The following is a 27,546-nucleotide window of genomic DNA, read 5'->3' on the forward strand; positions in this document are numbered from 1 at the left end:
TATCATATGCGCTCTTGATTTGTAATTTAGAAAACAATCCCCCGCACGCGCCGTACAATGCCTTTTTTTTCTTAGTCATTTCCCCAATTTTACCATTCCTCATTATAGTATTTCTAGAAAAAACTACTAAATTAGGATTTTATAAACAAAAATCCCTTCATCGTTGAATTGATATAGTTTTCTTTATCAGTGTGGGTCCCACATGGGTGACGTAGTAATGCATTATGCATGCGCCATACCATTGACAGTAATTAGTGGGTCCCACACCCACATTAGTTAAATCATTCCTGCTGCTACTTTCTTGCTTCTCGCTTTTCTCTTACGTAATTTTCTGTCCATCATGCAAAATCCAACGGCAAGGCATTACGTGCCGATCAAATCTAACGGTCCAAAATCACTTGTCTTCAATACCGTTCTGCTTCAAACTTTCAATGTCGGAGTCTTCCCTACAACAACCGGGACAAACGCGCGTACAATGTGCGAGAAACGAAGTATACAAGTGGCCGTAAAAAACGTAAAATACCAATTAAACTTGATATTTCCACCCCACTTTCAGTAATTACCCTCGTTACTCCCCATGCCAAACGTCTCTTTCTTCCAATTTTTTAATCAGAAACCGACAAAACAAAATCGCATATAAATAGAAAACCATGGGAGTCTTTTCCCTTACTACTTTCTTCAGAAACCTTTCCCTTACTACTTTCTTCAATGGGAGTCCTTTTTTCTCCTATGTCCCCTACCGGAAAATGGTTGGGTTTTGTAACTGCGATATGGGTTCAATCAATTTCCGGCAACAATTACACTTTTTCTAACTATTCAGATGCACTGAAAACTCTTATGTCTCTGACCCAACTCCAACTTAACAATCTCTCAGTTGCGAAAGACGTCGGAAAAGCGTTCGGAGTCCTCGCCGGACTTTCCTCCGACAGGCTACCTACTCCGGTCATTCTACTCATCGGTTCTATTGAAGGTTTTATTGGTTATGGTGTGCAATGGCTCGTTGTTAGTCAGAGAATTCACCCTCTCCCTTATTGGCAGGTAAAATTTAAAAAAAAAAGTATATACATGGTAGCTTTCCGTGTAAATCTCTAGTCACCAACACGAAGGAACTGTTTGTTTTTTATTTTTAGAACCAGTCCAAAACTGATTATTGTACTCAAATTTATGTTTGATTTTGAGTCCGATAATCACTTTGGGACTCATAATCGATTCTCAATGTTATCAAAATCTTAAGATTCTGAAAACCGATTGTGAGTGCTGCACCGATTATTGGACTCAAATTTAAGCACAATTTTGAGTCCAATAATTGATTTGTGTCTTACAATCAATTGTCGTAATCTTAAACAAACCCAAGCTAACAGAGAATTTCAATTTTGATGGCTACTTTTCTTTTGACTCAAATTATTGGACTCAAATTTAAGCACAATTTTGAGTCCAATAATTGATTTGTGTCTTACAATCAATTGTCGTAATCTTAAACAAACCCAAGCTAACAGAGAATTTCAATTTTGATGGCTACTTTTCTTTTGCTTCAGACGTGCATTTTCCGGTGTAAAAAAGCACATATACCTTACCTTGCCGTGTAAATCTTTCTGCACCAACAGTAATCATCTAATTCTAACCCAACTACCAGTCTAACAGACTGACAATCTAACCCAACTAACAGTCTAGCAGAGAGTTTGAATTTTTTATGGATCCTGTTCTTTTGCTTCAGACGTGTAATTTCCCGTATAGAAAAGTACATACACCTTACCTTTCCGTGGAAATCTCTCTGCACCAACACTAACCCAACTAAAGGAAAGTTTGATTCTTTGATGGGTCCTTTTCTTTTGCTTCATATGTGCAATTTCCTATGTAAAAAAGCACATTTACCTTGCCTTCCGTGTAAATCTCTCTGCACCAATACTAACCTAACTAACAGAGGGTTCGAATTTTATATGGGTCCTTTTCTTTTTCTTTTGCTTCAGTTATGCAATTTCCTGTGTAAAAAAGCACATACACCATACCTCTCTGTATAAATCTCTCTGCACCAACACCAACCAAACTAACAAAGCCTTCAAAATCTTTAATGGGTCCCTTTCTTTTGTTTCAGATGTGCATTTTCCTGTGTATGGGAGGCAACAGCACGACATGGATGAACACAGCCGTTTTAGTAACATGCATGAGGAATTTTCGTAAGAACAGAGGACCTGTTTCGGGTATTTTGAAGGGTTTTATCGGACTCAGCACTGCAATTTTCACCGATATTTGTTCTGCAGTCTTTTCGGACAGTCCGGCCTCTTTTCTGCTGATGCTTGCCATTGTGCCTGCGGTTGTTTGCTTAACGGCGATAGTCTTTCTTCGAGAAATTGATAATAAGGGGGCTGAAACAGGGGAAGAAACAGAGGAATCCCGTTATTTCTCATTCTTTAGTATTGTTGCCATTGTAATTGCAGTCTATTTGTTACTGTTTGATGTCTCAGGAAAGCACGGACGGAGTTTGTCACAGGTGAAAGCTTGAGGCCCTGTTTGGATTACTAGATTTTTTTTTTTGAAAAGAAAAACTTTTCCAACATTTTATGTTTTTCTATTGTTTGATTAGGCAAGGTAAAAGGTAACTTGAACCCTACAGGCCACAGTTCATGTTTTATAATGTTATTATTATCCCTAAATTTTATCATTTTCCACTGAATTGTGAGAACAAAAAAAATTTCTAAGAAAAAATTTTCTTCAAGAAATATTTTTCCTGCAATCCAAACAGGGCATGAGAGATGTTATATTTCTTTGGTTTCTCACAAAACATCAATTAGGCATGTGTTTATAAAAAGATTATGTGAAACAACTAATTAGTCCAAGAGCTTAAGCTAATGAAGTTGGTGTTTTTTAATATCAAGGAGTTGTTGGGTTTTGAACGCAACTGAAGTAGCTCTGAATCCTCTGATACAATGAGAAACAAGCAATTACTCCAAAAACTTAAGTTGTTAGAGTTGGTGTTATTTAATTATGGTTTTTGCTAAGTGCACTAGTTGAGTATCTTTTAATTGCCATTGGGATGTTGAATTTACTCATACTTTGATACTTTAAAAGCTTAAGTTGTTACTCGCAAAGCTTAAGTTGTTAGAGTTGGTGTTATTTAACTATGGATTTTGTTAAGTGGGCTAGTTGAGTATCTTTAAATTGCCGTTGGGATGTTGAATTTACTCATACTTTGATACTTTAACACATATTTTGAGATTTTTTCCCTCAAAAGTATGTGAATTCAACATATAAATGATGCTTAACTAGTGCTCTTAGGGCACTTGTTAGCAAAACTCTTGAATTATTTATACTTCAACAGGTTAGTGTGAGTGCTGTGACATTTTTGGTATTATCGCAGGTCTTTGCGGTGGGGCTTCTGGTTTTAATGGCGGTACCATTGGGGGTTCCAATTTACAATGCGTGGAAATCAAGAAGGTGTGGATCAGATGTGGAAGGGCAGATTCGTCAGCCGCTTCTGATTGGGGAAAATTCGGGTTTGGTGAAAAAAGAAAAGAAGATGGAAGTGGGGGATTTGGGTTTGGTGGAAGAGAGGGAGAAGAATAAGCCTGAAATTGGAGAAGATCACACGATTTTGGAAGCAATACGGACTGTGGATTTCTGGGTTTTGTTCGTGTCTTTCCTTTGCGGGGTAGGGACTGGATTGGCTGTGATGAACAATATGGGACAGATGGGTCTAGCGCTTGGGTATGTGGATGTCTCCATGTTCGTGTCGCTCACTAGCATCTGGGGATTTTTTGGGCGGATCGGTTCCGGTTCGGTTTCAGAGTATTTCATCAAGTAAGCCCTCCTCTTCTTACTCTTCTGATTCTTTTGGGTGATATGGTATGTGTAGTGAAATTCTCCTTTTGGTTTAGCACATTATGTGGGGCCCTCTTATTTATGAAATGATCTGCCGTCGATTTTAAACCCAATATACTAGAGGGTTAGGAACCCAATATATTAGAGGGTTAGGAATATCGGCCTACTCGGGCGCACCTGACCTCACATAGGCCCCAAGTTGTTATTGTAGTGTGCCTTTTAGTATGGCAGCTAAGAAGACTGTTAGGCTGTTTCATAACTGCTACTTTTTGTGCCCATGTTTGGCACATGTGGATCTGATGCAGTATCTTGATAAGCCCTTTGTGGTTGATTTTCTTTACTCTCGTTTTATCTAAACTCTGATATTTGCAGGGGGTGAGTGGAACCAAATCGAATTGGATCCACTTATAAGTCTTGATCAGGATCTGTTCGAGTCTCTTATTGGTTAGATTCTATTCAAAGTAGGGGATTCAACTTGGGCCGGGCTCAACTTGAACATGACAGGTTCAACCCTATTTCAGCTATGGTTGGGTTGGCATTTCCTTGGGCGTGGTTAGGGTTGAGAAAAGCCAACCTGATTTAATTTAAGGTTTGGTTAGGGTTGAGGCTTTGAGCAACCCGAACCCATCTTCCTAATTTAATCGTGATTTTATTAGGGGAGTAATAAATCGACTCCCCAAATTGATAAATCGACTCCCCATGTGTCTTTCTCTCTCCTCTGGGTTAGAGAGAGAGAGAGGAGAGAGATAGACACATGGGGAGTCGATTTATCACTGCCCTTTTATTATAATTTTTAAAGTCTTGAGGCTTTTTATTTTTATTTTTTATTGGATCGGCTCTAAGATTGACGCCTCATGTCAATCCCACCAAGTTGAGCATGAGAGAGAAGATCAAGCATACGATTTTTGCAAATTTAGCAAATTCTATTTCCATCTTAGTATATTTCCATTTTTCATCTAAAGTCATTTTCCACTACTTACCTTAGCTAGTTTCTATTTGCAACTTTTACTAGTTCTATTTCGCAATAGTTGCTGTTAGTAACTTTAGAAATAGTTTTATTCAATAATGTACTATTTTTATACAGCTTAGAATAAGATAGTTCCAATTGTAATTCACCACAAAAGGGCAACGAACCTGATATGAAGTCTCCTTTCTTAGTTATTAGGATTAGCAATACCCTTAATTAGATTAGTTAGAAGTGGCATGTAGCTCAAGTTAGCTTAGCTATTGCCTTTTTATCCCATTTAGTTGCTTTTGTTTCTTTTATTTAATGCGTGGATGACCAAGTGTAGAAGTTTCTATTAATTCTATCGCCTCCTAATGTAAAGCGAGCTGCTTCCTATTCTTAACGTTACCAAATGTAAAGGAAGCCAATACACGGTTAAAGGAGCTTGTTTTTTAGGCGATCAAAACATATTATGAAAAGTCTGTTTCAATGTGTTCTTTCACTTATTTCTTGGAATTTCCCTCCGAACATGGTTAGCTTTCAGGCCCCACGATTATTCACCGTAATGTTTTGATCAGATTGTCTTTGCCGTTATCGATTGTACATTGTTCCTACGTCAAGGTTGGCAAACGAAGTAGCCTTACGTCAAGGTCGACGAATGAAGTAGCCAACAAATTAGCAAAAGGAGTGGCGTAGCCGGAAGCCCAAAGCATGAGTCGAGGGTTGATAGTTGTTGGCCTCCGAATGTTTATGAATCCACGAAGAACAAGTAAAGTCAACTTTCTCTAAAGAAGAAAGAAGAAAAAAATCTCTGATTTCAATAAAATAAGACTAAATCGTGCAAAAAAACCCTTTCACATGGGTTTTTTTAAAAACCACTAACTTCCTACTCTAAGCAAACTTCATCTAGTCCATCTATCTAATCTATACATTGTCATGATCTAATGGTTGACATTGAACCCCCAAACTCCTACCAATACCTATATTGGACACACTTACCTAATTCCCTAAACTCTGAACAACCTACAAACAATATATTATAATTGGACTTACCCTACCACCAGAGAAACCGTAACATCAACAGAGACGTTTTGATGACTTGACGCCATATTCAAGGATTTCTAAAAATCCTTATCCTCTTCTTGTAGAGAGACGTGAGTTGTTAGCTAAGCTACGTCAGTCCCTTCCACTTGAAGAGAACTCGACCTCGAGTTTACTGGTGATGTCATCATAGCATCTCCAACCTCAAAGATCCTAACACGTCGACACTTGCCTTTCTCGGCATTGTACTTAGCATTGGACTCGGCGAGCTTCTTTTTCTTCATTTTGACACTTTTATATATTCACTTCTTCTTGGATTTGGTAAGGGATTCCTTTGTTGTCAAACACGATTCCCCTTCACCTGAAAAATTTTGGGGTCCTCTTCTACTCTTGATGTGCACATATCACGACGTATAACCAAGGATTGCTCGGGAGCACAAATGGTCAGGATGAGGTATTCTTCTGTATTTTGCTCCTCTACATCACAGTGCTTCGGATCATCATCTTCATGCTCGTCGCCAAAAGCTACATTTATTGTACGTCGACCGCCTTGGAGACACTGATTGGATTTGTGACCCAATTGGTTGCACTTGTAGCATATGATGGCCACTCGAACTGTGACTCATACAGATCATGCCGTGTGACTTGGGTCGTTGCCGAAGTAAAAGGAACATCTCCGCCTCCTCTTCCTCGTGTCAGGAATGCATGGGCAGGTTTGCTTGCCCCAACATGAGGATTGAGAACCTCCTTCTTTTTCTCCGTTGGAATTGTAGTCTACAGTTTTTCTACTATGGCTTGACTCACAAAAATGTCCTTTGGGCCTGGCAGTTGATTATGGTCTCAACTCGTTCTGCCATCTTCACTATCTCAGATAACGTCCAAACCAGATGAAGAGTTACCTGATCATAGATTTCCTAACGAAGACCATCGAAGTAGTGTGTTATGCGCTATGTCTCGGTCTCTGAAATATCGTTCCTAGACGATATTCTATAGAACTCCTCCGTGTAATTCCGCACTGATGTGCTTCCTTGTCTGCAATTTTGGTACTGCTGGAAGAGTACCTTATCATAACCAATAGGTAGAAATCTCTCACAAAGGATATGCCGCATCCGTGCCCATGTCCGGATTAGTCACTTTCTCATTCTTATATGAGAGAGTTGGAGTTGCTCCTACCATGCCAAAGCTCCTCTTTTAAGCTTGATAGCCACAAGTTTCATCTTCTCGATCGCTGCAAGCCAACCGAGAAAATCTTCGATGTGGAGTTGCCCATTAAACTCGGGCAAATCCACCTTAATATGATAACCGTGATCACAGTTGTAGCTTATGGAACACGACCACGGGCATGCCTCGGGTGGTCGATGTTGTTGAATTCCTCTTTGCTTGAGTAGTCAGCATCGGGAATATACGTAACTCTAAGGCCGGGATGTAGAACTCGTAGAGCTTGAGCGTGTCGTCGCCAATCATCATCGTCGATATGGGGTTGCTCACGCTCAATGGGATTCAACCGTGTGAATTGCTCCGTTATTTGATTAACGGTAATCTGTAGAGCATTGAACATCTCTACCGTCACGGTCGCATGATTTTCTCATTCTCCGTGGGAAGTCATGGAACATAGAAGGGCCCTGATACCACATGGCATAACCGGAAGCACGAAGAACGAGTCTGGAGTTGATCGTTGTCAACCTCCGATCGTATGGACCTTCAAATCCATGAAGGTCTGTTCTACAAATCCACGAAGAACAAGTAAAATCAACTTTCTCTAAAGTAGAAAGAAGAAAAGTCTTTGATTTCAATAAAGTAAGAGTAAATCGTGCAAGCAACCCTTGCACATGGGTTTTTATAAAACCACCAACTTCCTACTCTAAGCAAACTTCATCTAAATCAAATGGTTGTTGACATTGAACCCTTTAACTCCTACCCATACCCATATTGGAAGTACTTACCCAATTCCCTAAATTCCTAGCAACCCGCAAACCATATATCGTAATTGGACTTACCCTACCACCAGATAAAGCATAACAACAACAGAGACGTGTTAATGCCATATTCAAGGATTCTTAAAAATCCTTGTTCTCATCTTGTGTAGAGACGTGTGCTGTTAGCTAAGATACGTCAAGGAGCAGATAGGGAAGGGGAGGTGGCGGTCTGGTTGAGCCAAGTCTGTAGTAAGATGCTTGTAGGACTGATAGTGCTGTAATGGACAGCTCTGTCAAACATCAGGGTTGCAAAATTCAGCTATTTTGTCCGGAACTTTATCAACATCAACAGGTTTGTGGTTTCATCATCAAGCTCGGTACCATCGTTTGCCAGATTGGTGCCGACCCTGTGCCGATTAGTCTGGTAGGGGAGATGGGCTGCAGCATGGGGTATTGAAAGAGGGTTTTGGGTTTGCTCCGTATGATTGTTACATCGGTGGGACCCACCTTGCTCTTGTTAATGTAATCTGATTTCTGCTTAATAAAGTCGTAATCTTTAGAGGAGAAAAAAAAAATCAAAAGAAAACACAATATAGGAGGAGAAAAACTTCATACCTGTCTTCCTATTTAGCTTTCAAAAGTGGTAACCTTGTGTTCTTGAGCACCAAACTAGCCCAGGAAGTGCCTTAGGCTTTCTCTACCCTTGCATGTTGCTTAGCTTAATGAAAAATCCTCCCTTCGACATCAAAATCTGATACGCGCATAAATTTGGGTGGAGATTTAGGATGAGGTTGCATGAAGTTGTAGATAATCATGATGTGCTGAGGTGTCAATAAGTGGAAATTATTTAGTATTCTCTAGTGTCCTTTAGTTAAAATTAGGCTTGATCAAGTAGTTGGAGTCAGATAGGAGTCTTGCTTAGTTGGAGTTCGATAGGTGTTTTGGCCTTTTAGTTAGGAGTTTATGGAGATTTGGTTGTTAGGATTTTTCCAGTGACGTTCTCAACTTCATGTATTTAACAACTAGAATGAATAGTGAAAAGGCGTCTTTGAACGTAAAACAAACTTTGGTTCTCTGTGTTCATTACGAGCACTTTGTACCCTTTGGAGGACCGACCCTTATCTCGAAGTGGGTCAACAGGCAGATCTTCCCTCTAAGAAGATTGACTCCGTTGCGAACCGGATCGGGTTCGTAACAAAATCTCTCTCTATGGGTGCCAGTAGCATTAGGTGCGGGAAGAGGGGACTAGAGCTTTCTTTATAGATGGAGTCCCATTAACCGAGTACTTGATCGCAACATGCCGAGTCGACAAGGATTTGCTTTGCCCGTGTTTTAACATGGATCTGCATTTTGAAACACTGCTCTGAACAAACACTCGCAAGTGAGGTCAATTGCCAATTGCAAACACTTGCTAATTCAAGAACAAGGTCAGTGCAAAGGCCAATTATTCAAAACAAAAAAAAATGGTCAATGCAAAGGCCAAAAAAACGGAAACTTTCTATCTGATCTCTCTAATTTTTATTTAATGATTTAGTGAGTAAAATATGATGAGGAATGGTTGAACTTTGAATTATTATTTTAGATTTTAGAATTTGAGGATATGTCATGTGAAATATTTCAGAATATTTGATGTATATAAACAACTTTTTATATCAGGTTTAGTAGCACAACAATGATCTTTTGAGCCCTTTTTGTTTATCCCCACCATTTTTTCCATTCTTGAGATAAGAATATCATTAGGGCAGTGATATTTTCCCCCGCTTTAACAGTTTTCGTTGACTTTTATGAAGGGGTGGAGAAGCAACCGTTAACTCCAAAAGCATAAAAGTTAACGATTTCTGTTAAAAGGGGGGGTGGGGGTGTATCACTTCCCATATCATTAACCTATTCCCTTTATTTTTTTTCTTCATTCGTTTTATGTTTTATCATTGCAGGAAGGCTGCAACACCAAGGCCTCTATGGAATGCAGCTTCTCAGATCCTAATGGCTGTTGGGTACGCAGTGATGGCCATAGCCTTGCCCGGATCTTTATACATCGGCTCCATCGTTGTCGGAATTTGCTACGGTGTCCGCCTCGCCGTCACAGTTCCAACAGCATCCGAACTATTCGGCCTCAAATACTATGGCCTCATCTACAACATTCTCATCTTAAATCTGCCCCTCGGTTCCTTCCTCTTCTCTGGTCTACTTGCCGGGTTCTTGTACGATTCTCAGGCGACTAAGTTGGACGGAGGCGGAAACACGTGCGTCGGAGCTCACTGTTACAGGCTTGTGTTCGTGATCATGGCTCTTGTGTGCATTATTGGATTTGGGTTCGACGTTTTGCTGGCATTTAGAACTAAGAATTTGTATAAGAAGATATACATGAGTAAGAAGTCGGAAAAAAAAGTGTTGAAGGGGGCTGAAACCATTAAAGGTTGATGGGTTAATTGTTTTGATTCAGTATCATTTTGTACGAGTAACTGTGTAAGGTAAATAGTGAGGTCGGTGTTGTTGGCCTTGATTTAGATATGGAGATTCTCAACTGTATTTGATCTCATCTTAGGGCAGAATTTCATTTTTCTTGATTGATCAGATCTGGTGTTCCATATAATTTTGGAGTCAAGATTTAATTGGAGAATTTATATCAACTTTCATAATTTTTGCAAGTTTTGGTGGCTTTTCATGGAAATGGTTATGGTTAATTTGAGAAATGGTTATGGCTAATTTGAGAAATCTTGGTATTCCAAACCTAGTTTTAAACACTCGAAACTTGACTCAGACAGACGAGTGCTAGTTTTAAATACTCGAAACTTGACTAAGATTCGCAAGTGGGTTTAGTAGAGTAAACTCGAATGAGTCATTGACAACTCGCAAAACTAGAGCATATTTCCCCATGTGCAGAATATTTGGGTTTGGGCTAGTTTTAAACACTTGAAACTTGACTCAGATTCGCAAGTGGGTCTAGTTAGGTAAACTCGAATGAGTCTTTTACTACTCGCAAAACTAAAGCATATTTTCCCATGGGTAGAATATGAGGGATTCATTAGCCGACCACAACTAGTTTGTGACAAAGGCTTAGTTGAGTTGAGTTAGAATACGAGGGATTCTACACTCACAGGTGCCCTTGAAGATTTGAGCTGAAAGGGCCCTCCCTATCAATGCACCGGTGATTTTCACCCAATGGGAGCGCCCTTTCAGCTCAAATGTGCAAGGGCACCTGTGAGTTCAGAATCCCTCATAATATTAAAGCGTTGGGTCAATGCTTGAGGCTTTGTTTCTCAACCTTGATGTCTTAGGTTCAATCTCAGCTTACGTACGAAAAAAAAACGTGTAGAACATTTGCATATATTTAAATCCCATGTGCTAAAATGAAGGGTGACCTTGCATAAACACAATTGCAAGGAAGTGGATCCATGTTATCCAACCCCATTTATAAGGGAACTAGAAAGGGAAGTGATATTCACCCCCTTTTCTTTTTTGGGCTAGCCCCCTCTAGTGTATTTATAACCATGGTTTTAAATTTCTTTGAAACGACCCGAAACATTTTCATTCCCACTTAAATGAAATCTCAACAAATTCCTTCCACGACATTATTTTCATCAAAATTCTTGAACTTTCAACCGAAATTCTTGAAATTCGATCTAGATGATCGGAACGACAAAAAAGAAGAAGTTAAATGGCATTTCACAGGACGTCTGTTGCATGAGAGGGCAGCCACACAGGCTCACTTTCCAACAGATTTTGTCATTATTAATGAGGTGGCTGCTCTCTTATGCAACAAACATTTTGCGAAATGCCTTTTGCGATGGACCCTAGCAAATCCCTACATAAGAATAGTCATAAAAACAATAGTGGGGCTGTCCCAAATAAAAGAAGGGGTGGGTATATCATTTTCCTTGACAAAATTATGTATATAAGATATAAAATAACTATACAGAAAGTTTCATTTGTAATAAAATGAAGGGAATCCCAATAAATAATTTTTTATTTGCAACAAAGGCTATAAAATCATGGCACGTTTTTCCAAATAGCACCCCCTCACACCTGAGCGTGCTTTTAGCAACTTCATTCTTTCGCAATGCGGTGTGGCATTCTGAGGGTTGCCCTCATAAATTTACAAGCAACAGAGTCATCCATCATCTTATTTCTCTTCGTGCTTGCCACTCAATCGTCCTTTTTAGGAGGGTTTGGTTTCGAACTCCACAAGGTGAGAAAAGAGGAAAGAAGAAAAATGGAAAATACTAGTCGATCTTTGCCTTCCAGGGCTTCTCTGCGTTGGGCGATCCTTCGCAAATCCCTTCTTCCTCTCCGTGGCCAACCAGGTATTTTCCCTTCACTCGTTGTATTTTTCCTACGCTCATCTTTTTTTTTTTTTGAAGAGAAAGAAAACAATGATTGCTCTATGCTCATCTTAATCTGCTGTCATAGACTTTTGAACTGTCCATACCATAAATAATCTTAGGTTAAAACCCATTATTTATCATGTTGTTTAAGCTACATTTTAACAAGACTGCCTAATCAATCTGGATTTTAATTTTTTACCTAATTTAGTACATATCTTTTTTTTTGAAATGGAATTTAGTACATATCTTATGTGTTAAATTGTGATATTAATCCTTTTTTTATTGAATGATGAAATTTTATTAATGTGAAGGGGCAAGAGCCCAGTTGTATGTTAATTGTTATTCAAAGCTTACAACTATGCTGCCTGGTTGATCGTTTGCTTGGTTTGGGCTCGGCAAATATCATATGAATCAAGTTTGCTGGGAGTAGGCATCTTTGGTTTGCTAGTTTGGTTTGGTGCTGTCTTTGATTCTACTTTGAAAAACCATTCAAATCCTTCAAAAATTTCTATGCATTTTGGACGTCAAAAGTGGAAAGTGAAAATATGTGGGTGCTGGAAGTAAGAAAGTCAAATGTTGAAATTAGGCGTCAAGCCCATAGTTGCCAGGTCGGAAAATGAATTCGAGAAGCGAAACGTGAAACGGAAATGTAAAACACGTGAAAAAACTCAAAGGGGAAATGAGAAACGGGAAAATGATAGAAACGGGCATGTGAAATGCCTTTGGAGTTGTATTATAAATGTTCGAGGATTGTTTGGGAAATGAGCAAAGTTTTAAATTTCAGCTTCAGTTTTGAGGGCTTTAGAAGAAGCCCTCAAAAACCCTCTCGTTAGAAGGAAGAAGAAAGAGGAGTTCGAATGAATCGAACTGGTTTAATTAGCAGGAAGGAGATGAAGAAGAAAAAGAAGTAGGAAAAGGGAAATTACTTCAAAAAAAAGAAAGGGGAACGGCCAATTCTAACTAGTTATGCTTGAAGCAGTTGAACCAAATCGAACTACTTGACCAAAATTTTTGAACCGTTTCTAACCATCAGAAAAAGAAGAAGAAGCAGACGACGACAAAGATGAAGAAAAAGAACATAACTCATAACCTTTGTTGCTTTTTGTTTAAACTAGTCTTCTTTTGCTTGAAGCTACTCACTGCCTGAAGTAGGTAGGTTCTTTGTTTATTTCCCCACCTTCTTTGGTTGAGATTAGAAGTACATGGTGACTATAAGTGCATTCATCATTCAAGATGGTGTCTGGGAAGGCGGGGACTATGCTAGACTCATCTTCGGCGGAAGTCAGAAGGCCCTTGGAATTGAGTACTCCGGGGATGTACAGGAGGAATGGTTGGAGGATTTCACATCAGAGGTTGGAAAACATCCTCTGAATTGAACCATTCTCTCTATTTACTTACGCCAATGAGTCTCCCCGAACCTGGTCAAAATTGAGTCTGTGAATGGCGAAATCTAGTGGCTGTGGAAATGCCTGCCTTGTTCAGGAATCACCTTTTTTTAGGTCGGAATAATAAATGGGCTCACTTGAAGCTTGGAGATGGAAGCCTTCTTTCGTTTCTCGACGGTGAAGACCAAGTTCATGAGCTTATTATCCTAGATTGGCACAAGTTGATAGGATCCCCATTTTGTGATCCATGCCCTCAAGTGTGGCGACATGGGGCTTAAATAGGAAAGAGAGGGATGGCTCTTGCTTTTGGCATAGTGGGCCTCCCCGTGGGAGGCCCGTAGGGCTATTAGCTCAGCGGTATAGTGCGGCCCCTATTCTTTATTTATTTCCCCACCTTCTTTGGTTGAGATTAGAAGTAGAAGTACATCGGGACCATAAGTAAGTATATGCACTTTGCCCTTGTTTGGCAATGCTTCTCATTATCCCTCTTTTAGAACAGACAAAACATTCAAAAGGAGAATGAGACTCAACTCAACTCAACTCAACTCAACTCAACTCAACAAAGCCTTTGTCCCAAACTAGTTGGGGTCGACTAAATGAATCCTTTAGAAAAATTCATGAAGAAGGTAAAAGGAATCTACGCAGCTCTAATCCTGGTTCTAGTTGGGTTCTTCTTCGTGGATCATTTTCTTCCATTCTATCCTATCCAAGGTCATGTGCTCTGTTATGTTCCTAGCTATGAAGTCTTTCCTAACTATTTGTACCCAAGTTCAAAAGGAGAATGAGAATTGCTTGAAAATACTTCGTGTCACTTCGAAAAAAAAAACATTTTATTTGCTCAAAAGGTGGGATTTGGAGTAACGAGTGTCGTGGATCAGGATTGGAAGGCATTTTCTTTCCAAGTTTCTAGTTTTTCTTTCTCTGCACAGAAAAAAGTGCAAAAGCGCTGTAGAGAATGACTATTGAACACTATCTTCCGCTTCTATATTTCTACACCGAGATAGATGGGTACTTCATGTCACCTTCTTTGGCTGAGATTAGATGCATGTGGGCACCGTGAGATTAGAAGTTCTTTGTTTATGTTCCATGCTTGCTTTCTCTTTCTTTTACTATATATGTACTCATTCAAGCACAACGCATGTGCCTAAGGGCATTACATACATCGAGGAGGGAGACAACGATAATGAGCCAACATTGACAACTTACTACTTTTTTATAATTGATATTTGTCATTTGATGTTTGAGACTTTGCGAACTGATATGAACTTGTCTCTTTTATTATTTTTAAAATTATTATCCAATATGCATGGGTTTGGATGAGAAATTAATGATTATATGTGAGAAGTTTGTTAGCAAATAATTTGTATTGTGATGTTAAATAATTAATCGTTGTAGTTTCTATTTAAATTAATGGATTTCAATGGTAAATGAACAATTAGTCATTTTATTATTGATTTTGGTTTGCTTATTATTTTTTATATTTTGTTCTATTTAAATTAATGGATTTCAATGTAAATGAACAATTAGTCATTTTATTATTGATTTTGGTTTGCTTATTATTTTTAAATTTTTTTGATATATATATATATATCTATAGAGAGAGAGAGAGAGAGAGAGAGAGAGAGAGAGAGAGAGAGAGAGAGAGAGAACGATTCCTACACGCTTGTGTAGATAAGTTATCTACACACTAGCTTAAAATACAGCAGGGGCCCACATTATTTGGGTGATGCAAACCATTCATTTTTAAGGCCCTCAAATAGATAGGGTGTCCACAAAATATCAGATCCATAAGTTCATCCTAACCATTCGAACTGTGGGGACAAAAAATGGACTAATTTGTGAAGGTTTAAAGACGTCCATTTTACCTCCACAAATCGTAGGGTTGGGATGATCCTATGGATCTGATTTTTTGTGGACACCCTACCTATGTGAGGGCCTTTAAAATGAATGGCTTGGATCACACAAACAATGTGGCCCCCATTGTATTTTAAGTGTGTGTAGGAACCGTTTTTTCACACACACACACACACACACACACACACACATATATATATATATATATATATATATATATATATATCTGAATGAATCTCATGATTTACGTTATGACACGATTCAACCCCTATTACGATTTATGATTCGACTCCGATTTTCAAAACATTGGTTGAGCCCACATGGTATTATTTTACCCTTTTTAGATGATTTCTCTTAGAGGAAGAGGAATAATCATTTGACAATTTCTTGTCATTCCCTACTAGAAAACACAGGTCGAAAACTTTGTCGATGGATCAAAGCCAAATAATGCGATTTTGTTATTTTTCTAGTTGAGGTAACTACACTCTTTGTTCACTTCTTTTTCATAATGTAGATGAATTTCGTCATTTCAGAGAGGAAAAAAGTTGAAGTGATGTTGGGAGGAAATTCTTATTGGTGGCGAAGGTGGGAAAATGTTACCCACTTCCTCTTAGTAAAATGGTTCTCTAATGGTAAATCCAAGACTAACAGGAATTGGTGGAATCAGTAGAGTTTGTTTGGAAGTAAGTAAACCTTATGTTTCAAGACTGGTTGTGATCAAAGACTCAAATGAAGCCATGAAATTCCACTTAGCAACCCAAGAGGGGGTGAATTGGGTTTCTCTTCAAATTTTAAGAATTTTGAAAACTTAGATTGCACTAGTTTTAGATTTAATAGGAAATCAAAAATAATATTCAAAGCAATGGTGAAAACTTACCACACAAGAAGAGGTGAAGAGGCAAAGAAGCTTTGACACAAAGATTTTTATAGTGGTTCGGTCTTAGCTCAAGACCTACTCCACTCTTCTCAAGTTGCTCTCCTTGAGGATTCCACTATCTTCTCCAAGGAACTTAAATACGGCGTTCCTTCCGCCTTGTACAAATCGAGCTCCACGCTCCAAGGGTCTTCTACGGCGCCCTTTGTGCCAAATACAAAGAAGATGAAATGAAAAGGCTTGCTTGCCTCTAGATAGGCTAATTTAAGGTAAAGCTCACTCACTCTCACAAGAACAAGATGAACAAATGAAGGTCCTAAGGTCTCTCAAGAATAATCTAAGGTAAATGGCACAAGAGAGAGATGGAGAGTGAAGATCTTCAAGAGAAGGAGAATAAATGGCTTTTAGTGCTCTTGAAATCTTTGTAAAATCCTTAGGTGAAAAGCCCAAGAGTCCCTAGGTTCATATATATAGGGAGGGCAAAGAAAACACAAAATTTCGCTCCCCAACGGTCGTCTCGGACTCTGGGCTCGGAGCTCCAAGCGACATAATTTTTGAACCTGGAACAATTCTCGGAGCTCCGAGAATTTTCTCGGAGTTCCGAGAAGCCTACGAACAGCAGAATTTCCTTATATTTTTGCTGTTTTTGTTTGGGCTTTTGGAACTTTGATTTTTCAAGATAAATGGAATGTCATGAGGGTCCAACAATGTTGGGACACCACTATGAACATTCACAAACCCATTAAATTCTATCTAGGTTGATTTTAACTCTCCTTTGTGCCATAGACCTAGACTAAACATTAAGGACCATTTACATTCTAAATTTACTTGGTCTTCAATCTTGTTTGCACCTTGTAGGGGCTTTGACATGTCTTCACTCAACTCCATTGATGCTTGAGCCAAGCTTGAACTTTTAAGTTGATTTGCCATTCTTGTGCTTGAGTTGATCCTTGTCATGCACTCTTGAGGATGGTATACTGTGAACATCATAACTTTGCCAATGTAAATTATTAGTGTATAAAACCTTTATAACAAATTGAGTTTGTTAATCATCAAAACAATTCAATAGGAGTACTTGTTGAACCTTTGGGCTAACAAGCCAAGAGCTTTGAGGCAGGGATTGAAATTAGTGTTGCATAATCTCAAGCATCATTTATAGCAGAAGGAGATTCACTAAGGTCCTGTTCGTTTGAGATTGTGACAACCGATTGTTAGCCCCAAAACTATTATTGAACTCAAAATTAAATTTAATTTGGGTCCAATAATAGGTTTTAAGCTCACAATCAGTTCTCACAATCTGAAGCGAATAGGCCATAAATGTGATTAGATGGATTAGATTGTGAATTGATCATCCTTTGAAGAAATTTTAGATCTATGCGAGTGGGTGAGTGTTGTCCAATGAAGGAGAGGGGAGGATGAATTTAAAGGTTGGACATTTGTGTTTTGAGGCTTTTTTTTTAAGTTTTGTTTTCTTACTATCTTTGGGATTCTGTATTTTCGTCTATGACCAACTCGGTCGTAGATTAATTGTTTCTCTATTTTTTTTGTCCATTGATAAAATTTATATTCGATAAGTTACTTTGATAAGTTGTTTAATGGAGAACCCGTAGCGAATTTGGGAGAACTTGATAACGCATTTGATGATACAAGCCGGAGGTTTGTCCGTAGAATCTGAACATCAGAGTTAAGAGTAGCTATGAAAAAGATGAAATTAGGTAAGGCTATGGGGCCTGCCGGTATTTCTATTTAGACTTGGAGATGCTTGGGTGATGTGGATTTGGTTCTGTTAACTAGATTATTTAACAATATTTTGAAGACTAAGAAGATGCCTGATGAGTGGAGGAAGAGTACATTAGTACCTATTTATAAGAATAAAGGGGATATCCAGAGTTGCACCAATTACCGAGGAATTAAGCTAATGAGTCACACCATGAAACTTTGGGAGAGGGTAATTGAGCATAGACTAAGGAAAGAGACTAAAGTGTCAGAGAATCAGTTTGGCCTCATGCCCGGACGATCGACTATGGAAGCTATCTTCTTGATTAGGCGGTTAATGGAGAGATTTAGAGAAAATAAAAAGGACTTTTATATGGTTTTCATTGATTTGGAGAAAGCGTATGATAGGGTTCCCAGGAGTGTCATGTGGTGTGTCCTTGAAAGGAAAAAAGGACCTACTAAATATGTTGATATGATTAAGGATATGTACGATGGAGCAGTAACTAGTGTCAGAACTATGGATGTCACATCTAGTGAGTTTCTAATTGCAATAGGACTGCACCAAGGATCAGCTCTAAGCCCTTATCTTTTTACTATAGTTATGGATGAACTTACGGAGGGTATCCAGGACGAGGTGCCGTGGTGCATGTTATTTGCAGATGACATATTATTAATTGACGAAACCAAAGCAGGAGTTAATGCTAAGTTAGAGTTATGAAGAACTACTTTGGAATCCAAAGGTTTTAGACTGAGCAGAACTAAGATAAAGTATATGGAGTGCAACTTTAGTATCTTTCGCTATCTTGGTTCAATCCTACATAAGGAAGGAGAGATTGAAGAGGATGTTAACCACATAAATGCTAAGTTAGAGTTATGGAGAACTATTTTGGAATCCAAAGGTTTTAGATTGATCAGGACTAAGACAAAGTATATGGAGTGCAACTTTAGTAATGTAAGGAGGCGAGACGAGCATGTAGTAAATTATAAATATGACTGGACAGGAGGTACCTAAGAGAGATATCTTTCGCTATCTTGGTTCAATCCTACATAAGGAAAGAGAGATTGAAGAGGATGTTAACCACAGAATAAGAGCAGGTTGGTTGAGATGGAAGCATTCTTCAGGAGTTCTGTGCAATCATAAAATACCTACCAAGTTCAAGGGAAAGTTTTATAAGACATCTGTGAGGCCAGCCATGCTGTTCGGCTCAGAATGTTGGGCCACCAAGAAGTAGCATGTGCATAAGATGAGTGTAGCGGAGATGCGAATGCTTAGATGAATGTGCGGCCACCAAGGTTAGGTCAAATTAAAAATGAAGACATCCGTAAAAAGGTGGGGGTGGCACCAATTGAGGAGAAGATGAGAGAGCACCGCTTAAGATGGTTTGGGCATAGGCCTTTGGATGCACCAGTGAGAAGTGACTCGTGCCAAGTTGATGGAGTAAAAAGAGGTAGGGGCAGACCGAAAACAACTTGGGTAGAAATAGTGAGGAAAAACTTGAGGGCTAGGAACATAATAAAGAACATGACCTTGGATAGGATAGAATGAAAGAAAATGATCCATGTAGACGAACCCAACTAGTGTCAGGATTAGACTTGGTCAATTTGAGCCGGGTAGATCCTTTCACCTTCTTCGTGAAAATTTTCTAAAGGATTCATTAGCCGACCCCAACTAGTTTGGGACAAAGGCTTAGTTGAGTTGAGTTGATAAAATTTATATTGCTGTTTCAGGAAAAAAAAACAGGCTTAATAACAGACTGCATACATTATAAATTACATAAAACCAAATATGCAAAATGTAATTAAAATAAGCCTGCATAGAAATCTATGGCTCATGCCAAAGCTCTCCTTTTTTTTCCGTTGAAATGTACGAAAAAAAAGAGAATGTCTGTGAAACTAATACATGATACATATCATACATTCACTATGTATCTGTTTCGACATTGGCTGATACACAAGCCAACACCGATATTTAAATACTTGGTCAAAAGTTTTGGTGCTTTTCAACATTGATTGAATAGAAGTGAACTGCTCAGTAAAAAATCTCTCATTTCACTCTTTAAAACAATGTCAATAGCGTCCTTCAAATCTGCACTCAAGTTTTTGACCACCATAGTACAATTCAGGCCAAAGGCCTAAAAAAATGAGCAATTATGGATGCGAGGGAGGGCTTTGATGATGAAATGTTAGCTCTCTCTCTCTCTCTTTAAAAAAAAATAAAAAAATAAAAAAAATTGTATCCAAAAGGTTGTTTTTGGCTGTTTTTTCTGAACTGCTGCATTGTTTTAGCTCAACTTAGAAGAGTGTAATACTGTAATATACCAATGCCAATAGGGCCTACTCATGCTGTTCCCTTGCAGTGTGTTTACTCTTCGCGGGTTCCATTTGCTTAGAACTTCTATGATACTCTTAGCCCATTTTATTTGTTCCTTCTTCAGCCTTCTTGGTTTATTTTCCTTGTTTTGACTGTGTGAATTAGAAGCCCTTACCCCTTAGAAGGTGCACTGGTTTGCTTTTCTTGGCCTGAATCTTAATCCCCACTGAAATGATTGGACCATTCCCCCAATCATAGTTTAGAAATCCAAAAATTCGAAATCTAACAAACCGTCAAACTTTTTTTTTTTTGAATAGCCAAACCGCGAAACCTTTACACACCAAAAAATGGAAACGAATTAGGGAACTACTCAGAAATTGTGAATTGCTCGACATCATGGTAGCGGATCTGATATGGAAATGCCCATATGGATGAATGGATTTCTCGAATGAGCTAAGAAAACCCAAGTTCAGGAACTAAAGAATTATAAACTTACCAAACCATATAAGCTTCCATGCTATTGTAAGTGTTTGTTAGGCTACTATGGATTTTTTTAATTAATGATAGGCTCATCTGATCTAATTCATCTAGTTTTCACCTCTTATCCTTTGTGGAAATGTGATTATTTAGATATGCCATTCTCTTTGATTTTTTTGGGGTTTACTGTTTTTATAGCTGCTATGTGATTCTGCTCATATTAAACTAGCATTGCTCACCTCTAACTAATGGGTTGTTTGACAGATAATTTGTATCAAATGGGCATGGCATATATTTCTAGAAAGACAGTACATGGCTTTAACTTGATTCCTTGTCAACTCCAAAATGGGCAGGCAAGGGAAGAATTGGTAGCTTTCTTGGAAGTAAAAGATTTGGATGGTCTAAGAGATGCTTTTTTGAGCTATAGCTTACCTATAGACAGATCTCCAAGACTTCTTTTGATGTAAGTTTGTTATTTATTATTTTGGTAACCTATCTTGTTTTGAGTATACAAAATAATACTGGAAATATATAAGGTTTGTAAGATAAAATAAAGACGTCCATCATATTCCTTCTCATTGATGCTCCATTAACTTCTACAGTGTGTTAATTATCTATCAAAATCTACATTATCAGATATTTTCGTAGTATCCTCTTTAAATTTAAATAAGTAAGGTGCTATCTAATTGTGTTGTTTAATACATGTACACACTACTTATCTCACCTCCAATGTGTCGACAGCACTATAATTCTTTCCTCGTGACACTATAATTCGTTCGTCAGCTTTTGATACGGATACCTAAGCGGTTAACATTAATAACCTGCGTCCTTTTATTGAAGAGACAATTGGGCTGAGGATTACTAGTGAAAAAATCCCCGGTTTGTGGAATCAATATGGAGGAGTAAATGGTGCCCTTAATCACCATGACTAGGATCCGGTGGTTGAGTGGATGGAGTCAAAATTGAAGAGTTGGTGAGGGATGTACCTTTCTCTCTCCACAAAAATTATATTTTTAAAAGCATCTTTGGCCGGCCACCCAACCTTTTTCCTATCTATGTTTAGGATTCCCCCCTCAAGTGGTGAACCACACTGAGTGGATCCAATTTTTTTTGTTTGTTTTTGGAGTGACAACTCTCATTAAGGAAGTTTACTTCATCAATTACAACCCGATGTGCCACCCTAAAGGTGTGGGTGGCATTAGAGTGAAAATATTAGACCCCAGAATTGCAGGTTACTGGCAAATTTGTAGTAGAAACTATTTAACGATCCTCCAGAGCTCTGAGCTATTCTAATTAAAGTGAAATATCAAGATTCTGGGTCGGAGTTGAGACTAGAGGAGTGGGGACTTCAGGATCCCATATATGGAAAACATGGACAAAGGAGTTTGAAAAGATTTCAGAATAAGATTATATGTAGCTTCGGAAATAAGGAAGGAGTTTAAAATGATTTTAGGATAAGATTAACGTAGCTATGGAAATAGGAAGGACACTTTCTTCTGGCTGGACAGATGGTGTGATTGCATCGTCCTTGTGGGTAAATATCCTAATTTATTCATGAGAGCTGTGACCTCGAGAGCATTGGTGGCAGACTACGTCTCGTTTGTTGGTATAAAATGGACTACTAATTCGATTCTCCATAAGGGTCATCCCTTTCGCGCCTCTGAAGAGTTTATTCAGCTCTCTGCTAGGCTTTTTATTGTTTTCTTTGAAGAGGGAGTTATGGATGAAATCGTATAGAAACCTAACCAAACATGATTCTTTATGTCAAATCTTTCTATACTCTTTTTTAGGAGGACCATGAAAGGAACTTTTTAAACATTTGGAGCAATCTAACGTCTCCCAGGGTGTGCTATGAATGCTAAGATTCCCATTGGGATCAATTGGTAAAAAGAAAAATCTTTGATCAGACGAATGGTTCCTTTGTGGTTTCACTTGTGAAAATCCAGTGCATATACTCTTTCTTTGTGGATGGATAACTAGGGGTTCAAATTGATTTTTCTTTGAATGGTAAAATTTCATTGAATGAACCGAGATGGTCAATAGAATAAAGAATACAAGAAATGGAAAAACAAACAACCACAGAAGGAATCAAGGAGGAAGGAAATCATATTTCTCCAAAGATTCCAAGTGCACTCTACTATTGGCTAACTTGTCCGCCACACCGTTTGCTGATCTTCTAATATGGCGAAAAGAAATTGAAGTGGTACCGACAATGTCATTAATCTCATTGAAGCGGTCTGCAAAACGCCAAGGAAAAATATGGGATCCAGTCAACCATCGAATAACATTGAGAGAGTCACCTTCCGCCACAACACGATTGAGATCCTCCCCCTCAAATAGCTTAATGCCATGATGAACCGCTCGAACTTCTGCCTCACTAGAGTCCGCAACTGCCAAAGGACCCGCAAAGGCCCACCTAACCACTCCATTCTCATCTCTAAGCACCCTCCCAATACCAGCCAGCCCCGGATTGCCACCGCTAGAACCATCTAAATTTAGCTTAGGGAAACCCTTCTCCGGCGGCTCCCAAACTTGAACAATAGGGATAGAAAATTCAACACTAGAGCACACTTCCCTCCACCCATTCCAAAGAACAAAAGCGGAGACAAAATTGAAACTAGGAAGTGATTTAGCCCAAAAGATCGAGAGCGCCGTCACCTTTGAAGATAAATAAAGAGCACTTTTCCCCACACCCTTGAAATTCTAGAACTTCTTTCCTTCCAAAGCACCCAAATTACCACTAGAAAAGAAATGAGCCACAAAATTTTACCCTTCCTCCGCCAAGGGGGAAAGAACCAACCCTCCACCACTTGGAAAAAATCCTCAGGAAAAACCTAAGGAATGCCAAACTCTTCAAAACACTACCCCACACTTCCCTAGCCACCTTGCAATGTATAAAAAGGTGATTAACCGATTCACCATCCTCATTACATAAAGCACAATGATTAGCATTCAATACATAAAGCACAGTGATTAATGATTATCATTTTCCTCTCTCTCAGGAAGTCCACCGTCTGAATACGCTTCTGAATAGCTGTCCAGCCAAAAAAGGCAACCTTTGTAGGAACTTTGATGGACCACATTCTAGCAATCCCAAGGGAGGTAGAACAAGACACAAGGTGTTGGAAGAAAGACTTAACAGAGAACTCCCCAGAAGCATCCCAGACCCACACCCTCAGAGCCATCCCGCTTTATGTAGCAACTCTCAAGCAACTCGAACACTCTAGTCACCGACGGAAGCTCTGTGTCAAAAAAATTATGCCTAAAAGCAGGAGCCCACACCACCCTGTTATCAAGGCGCACAAAGTAGTCTTTGATAAATGCCTCCTTTGAGGAGGACACCAAGAACAAGTCTGGAAATATCTCTTTCAATGGGTCTGTAGCACACCATTTATCAATCCAGAATCTTACGCGATCCCCGGAGTGAATCCTGAATCTAGTACCAGCATAGAAGGAATGCAAATAACTCAAAATATCCCGCCACACTGTGTAACCTTTCTGTGCAAACATGTCTTCTGATTCCCAATGACCCACGGCCGCACCATACTTGCTATCAATTACTTTAACCCAAAGCAAAGACAGTTCCTCCCCATATCCCCATAACCATTTTTCCAACAAAGCTTGTTTTATCTTTCTGATCCCAAGACCTCCAGCTTTAACTCGTTTACAAACCTCTTCCCAACTCACTAAAGGAATGCCCCTCTTCTTGTCACACCCACCCCACAAAAATCTTCTCTGAATCTGTTCGATTCTCAAGGCTACACTAACGGGACATTTGAAAAGGGACAATTGGTATATGGGCACATTAGCTAACACTGCCTTAATGAGAGTGAGCCTACCACTTCTAGAAACAAGATTTCTCTTCCAAGTATCTAACCTCCTTTCCACTCTTTCAACAATGGGATCCCAACTAAGTTTCTTGTGCCTGCCAACCCCCAAAGGGAGCCCCAAGTAAGTGGACGGAAAACTGTCCAACATGCACCCCATAATGCCCACCAACCCTAGGGGTTCAAATTGATGAACATAACTCTTGAATCTTGTTCAAGATTAACCAAGGTTTTAAATCTCAGTTTCGGTTTCTGTACGAAATTTCGGACGAAATCTTGTAAAAATTTCACCGAAATTGGAAATTTCCGAAACGTTTCACCGAAATTTCCGAAATTTCACCGAAACGTTTCACTGAAATTTCTGAAATTTCACCGAAATTTTACCGAAACAAAACGTTTCGGCATAAATTTCCGAAACGTTTCGGCGAAGTTTGGTACTTTTCCGACTCACTGTGAATTTCGTTTCGTTTTCCACCGAACGTTTCGGCCGAAATTTAAAACCATGAGATTAACCATGCTCTAATACCATGTTGAATTTTAAATAATCCGTCCACAAACACTTTGTATGGAAGAAGAAGAAGATGTAAAGAGAAGTAGAGCACAAGGAAGAGTGAATTTGTAGGAGGTGTGGAGATTCTAACTTCAACCCCACAACCACTTGTGTGTGTGAGTTCACTAATTATATTAAATGCCATTAAAGAACCAATTAATGATTACCCCCATCCCACTTTTGTAAATAAACATAAAAGTGACAATATTACAAAAAAAAAAAAAAACATAAATATAAATCAGTCTACACTAACTTAAATTTTAATATAAACATCTGAAGTTACTTTGGTGCTGATTAGGCTAGATCTCGTAGCGATATGAGATAAACTTTTGGTGTTTTACTTTTTGGGCTATAATTTGACGAGTTGGTAGGCTTAGTTGAGTTTGGGACAAAGGCTTTGTTGAGTTGAGTTGAGAATTTGATGAGTTGGAAGCAAGAACCTGTTGGTCCTTGCAAGATCCAACCTGGTAGCAGAGAAAAGGGCTATGGCTCGCACACATTCTTAGCTGATTAGGTTGGAGAGGTATTGAATAAAAATTGGGTTTATTGAGGAAATTTTCATTAAGATTATTTGTGACAATGAAGCAGCTTTGCATCTTTCCTCGAAGCCATTTTTATTCATGCGAGGACAAAATAGAAAAACGAAGATTTTCAATCTGTTGGAAATAGTTTTTAGTAAATAGATATAACCCCTTGTGTGTGGACTAAGAAGCAATTGGCAGGATATTCAACAAGGAACAGAGAGTTGAAACTATATTATAGTTGGCAAAATTGACATTACTGACATCTATTGGCTTACTTAAGGGGTAGTGTTAGAGTAGAGGGTTATGCGTCTTTATGTCTTTTATGTTTGCTCATTCTATTTTCTCTGTCTAAACTTTCGTCTAACATGGTATCAGAGCCTTAGGGTTTTCTTATCCCTAGGGTTCCCTATCATCCTCCATCTTCTCCGCCACCCCCCACCCCTCTCGTTGCGAAACCCAACTCTAGGCCAAGTTTCATCCGAGGCATACCGGCACGATGTCTTTTTCCTCCTGAGGAGTCGTTCCCCACCAGGCCCTCCGTCCCCGTCCCCCACGTTTCTCCTCCCTTCCTGGTCCTGTACCCCCGCGCAGCAACCCCTAAAACATTCTCCACACAGGGTGGAAATTATTTGGTGGGAAAATATTTTCCCACCAAGTCGGAAATCTTTTTCCAGGACTGAGGATTTGCACCCCCAGGAAAATATTTTCTCACCTCGGAAAACCTTTTCTAGGACCAAGGATAAATCACTTTCCTGGAAATAAGTTTCCAGGGCTGTGTTTCGCCTCGCACCAGAATTTTTTTTTTCCAGCACCCAATTCGTAGGTCTGCTGGTAAGCCTCACACCCCAAGTTTTTTTTTTTTTTTTTTCAACCCCCATCATTTTTCCTCGTCTCCCTTTCATCCCCTGGTAAACCCTACCACTCTTTTCTCCTTGTTATTATGTGTTAGATCTTCATCTCTTACTCTTACCCTACTTCGATTCTAGTTTGTCTTTGCGGCTCCCCTCTGTACCTCATGGCTTCCCTCTTGTCAAGCTTCGTTGATGCCCGTCATTCTTGGAGCCGCGTCTAGCTTTCTTGGCGTATCCTAGTTTGCCCACCTATTTTGTTATCTCCTGTTATGCGTCTTGGTTTGGATTGTCTGTTTCTTTCTTGCTTGTTGTTATGGAGGAGGTGCTTGACAATCCTTCCACAGGAGTGGCTCCTGGTGTTCGTCCGACACCCTCTTTGGCGTCTTCTTCATCATCATCTCTCTCTGTGGATGGATCATTCCCACATATCACTACTGTTAAGTTGGATGGGGCAAACTACGTTACTTGGAAAGCAGCCGTCGAGAAGTATCTTATTGCCCGTGGGAAAGCCCACGTCATTCGTCGTGATCCTCCTCCTACGACGGATCCCACCTTTGATCGCTGGGAACAGGAGGATGCTCTTGTTTGTACCCTTCTGTGGCAGAGTATGGCCCCTCACGTCTCTGGGCCCTTGATGCTTCTGCCTACTGTGAAACGGATCTGGGATCAGGTTACTCTTCTTTATTCTGGCGTGGCAAACATTAGTCGGATTTGCTCTACCTATTCCGAGTGGATGCGTTTCCGCCGTGGTGATCTTCCTCTTGCCACCCATTACAGCCAATTCGTTGGCCTCTGTCAGCAGCTTGATGTTTACATGCCGCTTACCACGGATCTCACAGAGGCTGCCCGTCAGAGGGATCATATCCGTGTTGTGCAGTACCTTGAGAGTTTGGGTCCAGAGTACATGCATCTTCGTCAGCAGATTGTCGGTTCTGGCGCTATTCCTTCCCTTACTGAGGTTTACTCCCGCGTCCAGCAGTGCTCTCCTGGTGATCCTATGATATCTGTTCCTATTGATGGTTCTGCTCTCGCGACCTATGATGGCAGTACTCGCCCGCCTCGTGGTGGAGCCTCCTCTGGTCGTGGCCGTGGCCGTGCCGGCCGTGGTGGTGGTCGTTATGGTGGTGAACGTG

At 39.5% G+C, this 27,546-nt stretch overlaps 2 protein-coding genes across 2 annotated transcripts in view; both read left to right on the forward strand.

Annotated features, from left to right (window-relative positions):
• Positions 1 to 648: 648 nt before the first annotated feature.
• Positions 649 to 10,358, forward strand: LOC143854026 (protein NUCLEAR FUSION DEFECTIVE 4-like). The gene is made up of 4 exons (XM_077363732.1): positions 649 to 1,038; positions 2,093 to 2,488; positions 3,356 to 3,795; positions 9,654 to 10,358. The coding sequence occupies exons 1-4, from the start codon at positions 709 to 711 to the stop codon at positions 10,138 to 10,140; spliced, it is 1,653 nt and encodes a 550-aa protein (XP_077219847.1). The 5' UTR covers positions 649 to 708; the 3' UTR covers positions 10,141 to 10,358.
• A 1,443-nt stretch (positions 10,359 to 11,801) lies between these two features.
• Positions 11,802 to 27,546, forward strand: part of LOC143855022 (S-adenosyl-L-methionine-dependent methyltransferases superfamily protein) — a 43,523-nt gene continuing 27,778 nt past the window's right edge. Inside the window, exons 1-2 of the mRNA XM_077365178.1 lie at positions 11,802 to 12,023; positions 20,926 to 21,124. Of these exons, the coding sequence (XP_077221293.1) occupies positions 11,933 to 12,023; positions 20,926 to 21,124 (290 nt within the window). The 5' untranslated portion in view covers positions 11,802 to 11,932. The remainder of the gene's footprint in view (positions 12,024 to 20,925; positions 21,125 to 27,546) is intronic.

This window comes from Tasmannia lanceolata, unplaced genomic scaffold (genome assembly GCF_043159265.1).
Source record: "Tasmannia lanceolata isolate RefF3 unplaced genomic scaffold, GAP_Taslan_0.1 ptg000020l, whole genome shotgun sequence".
Classification (NCBI taxonomy): Eukaryota; Viridiplantae; Streptophyta; class Magnoliopsida; order Canellales; family Winteraceae; genus Tasmannia; species Tasmannia lanceolata.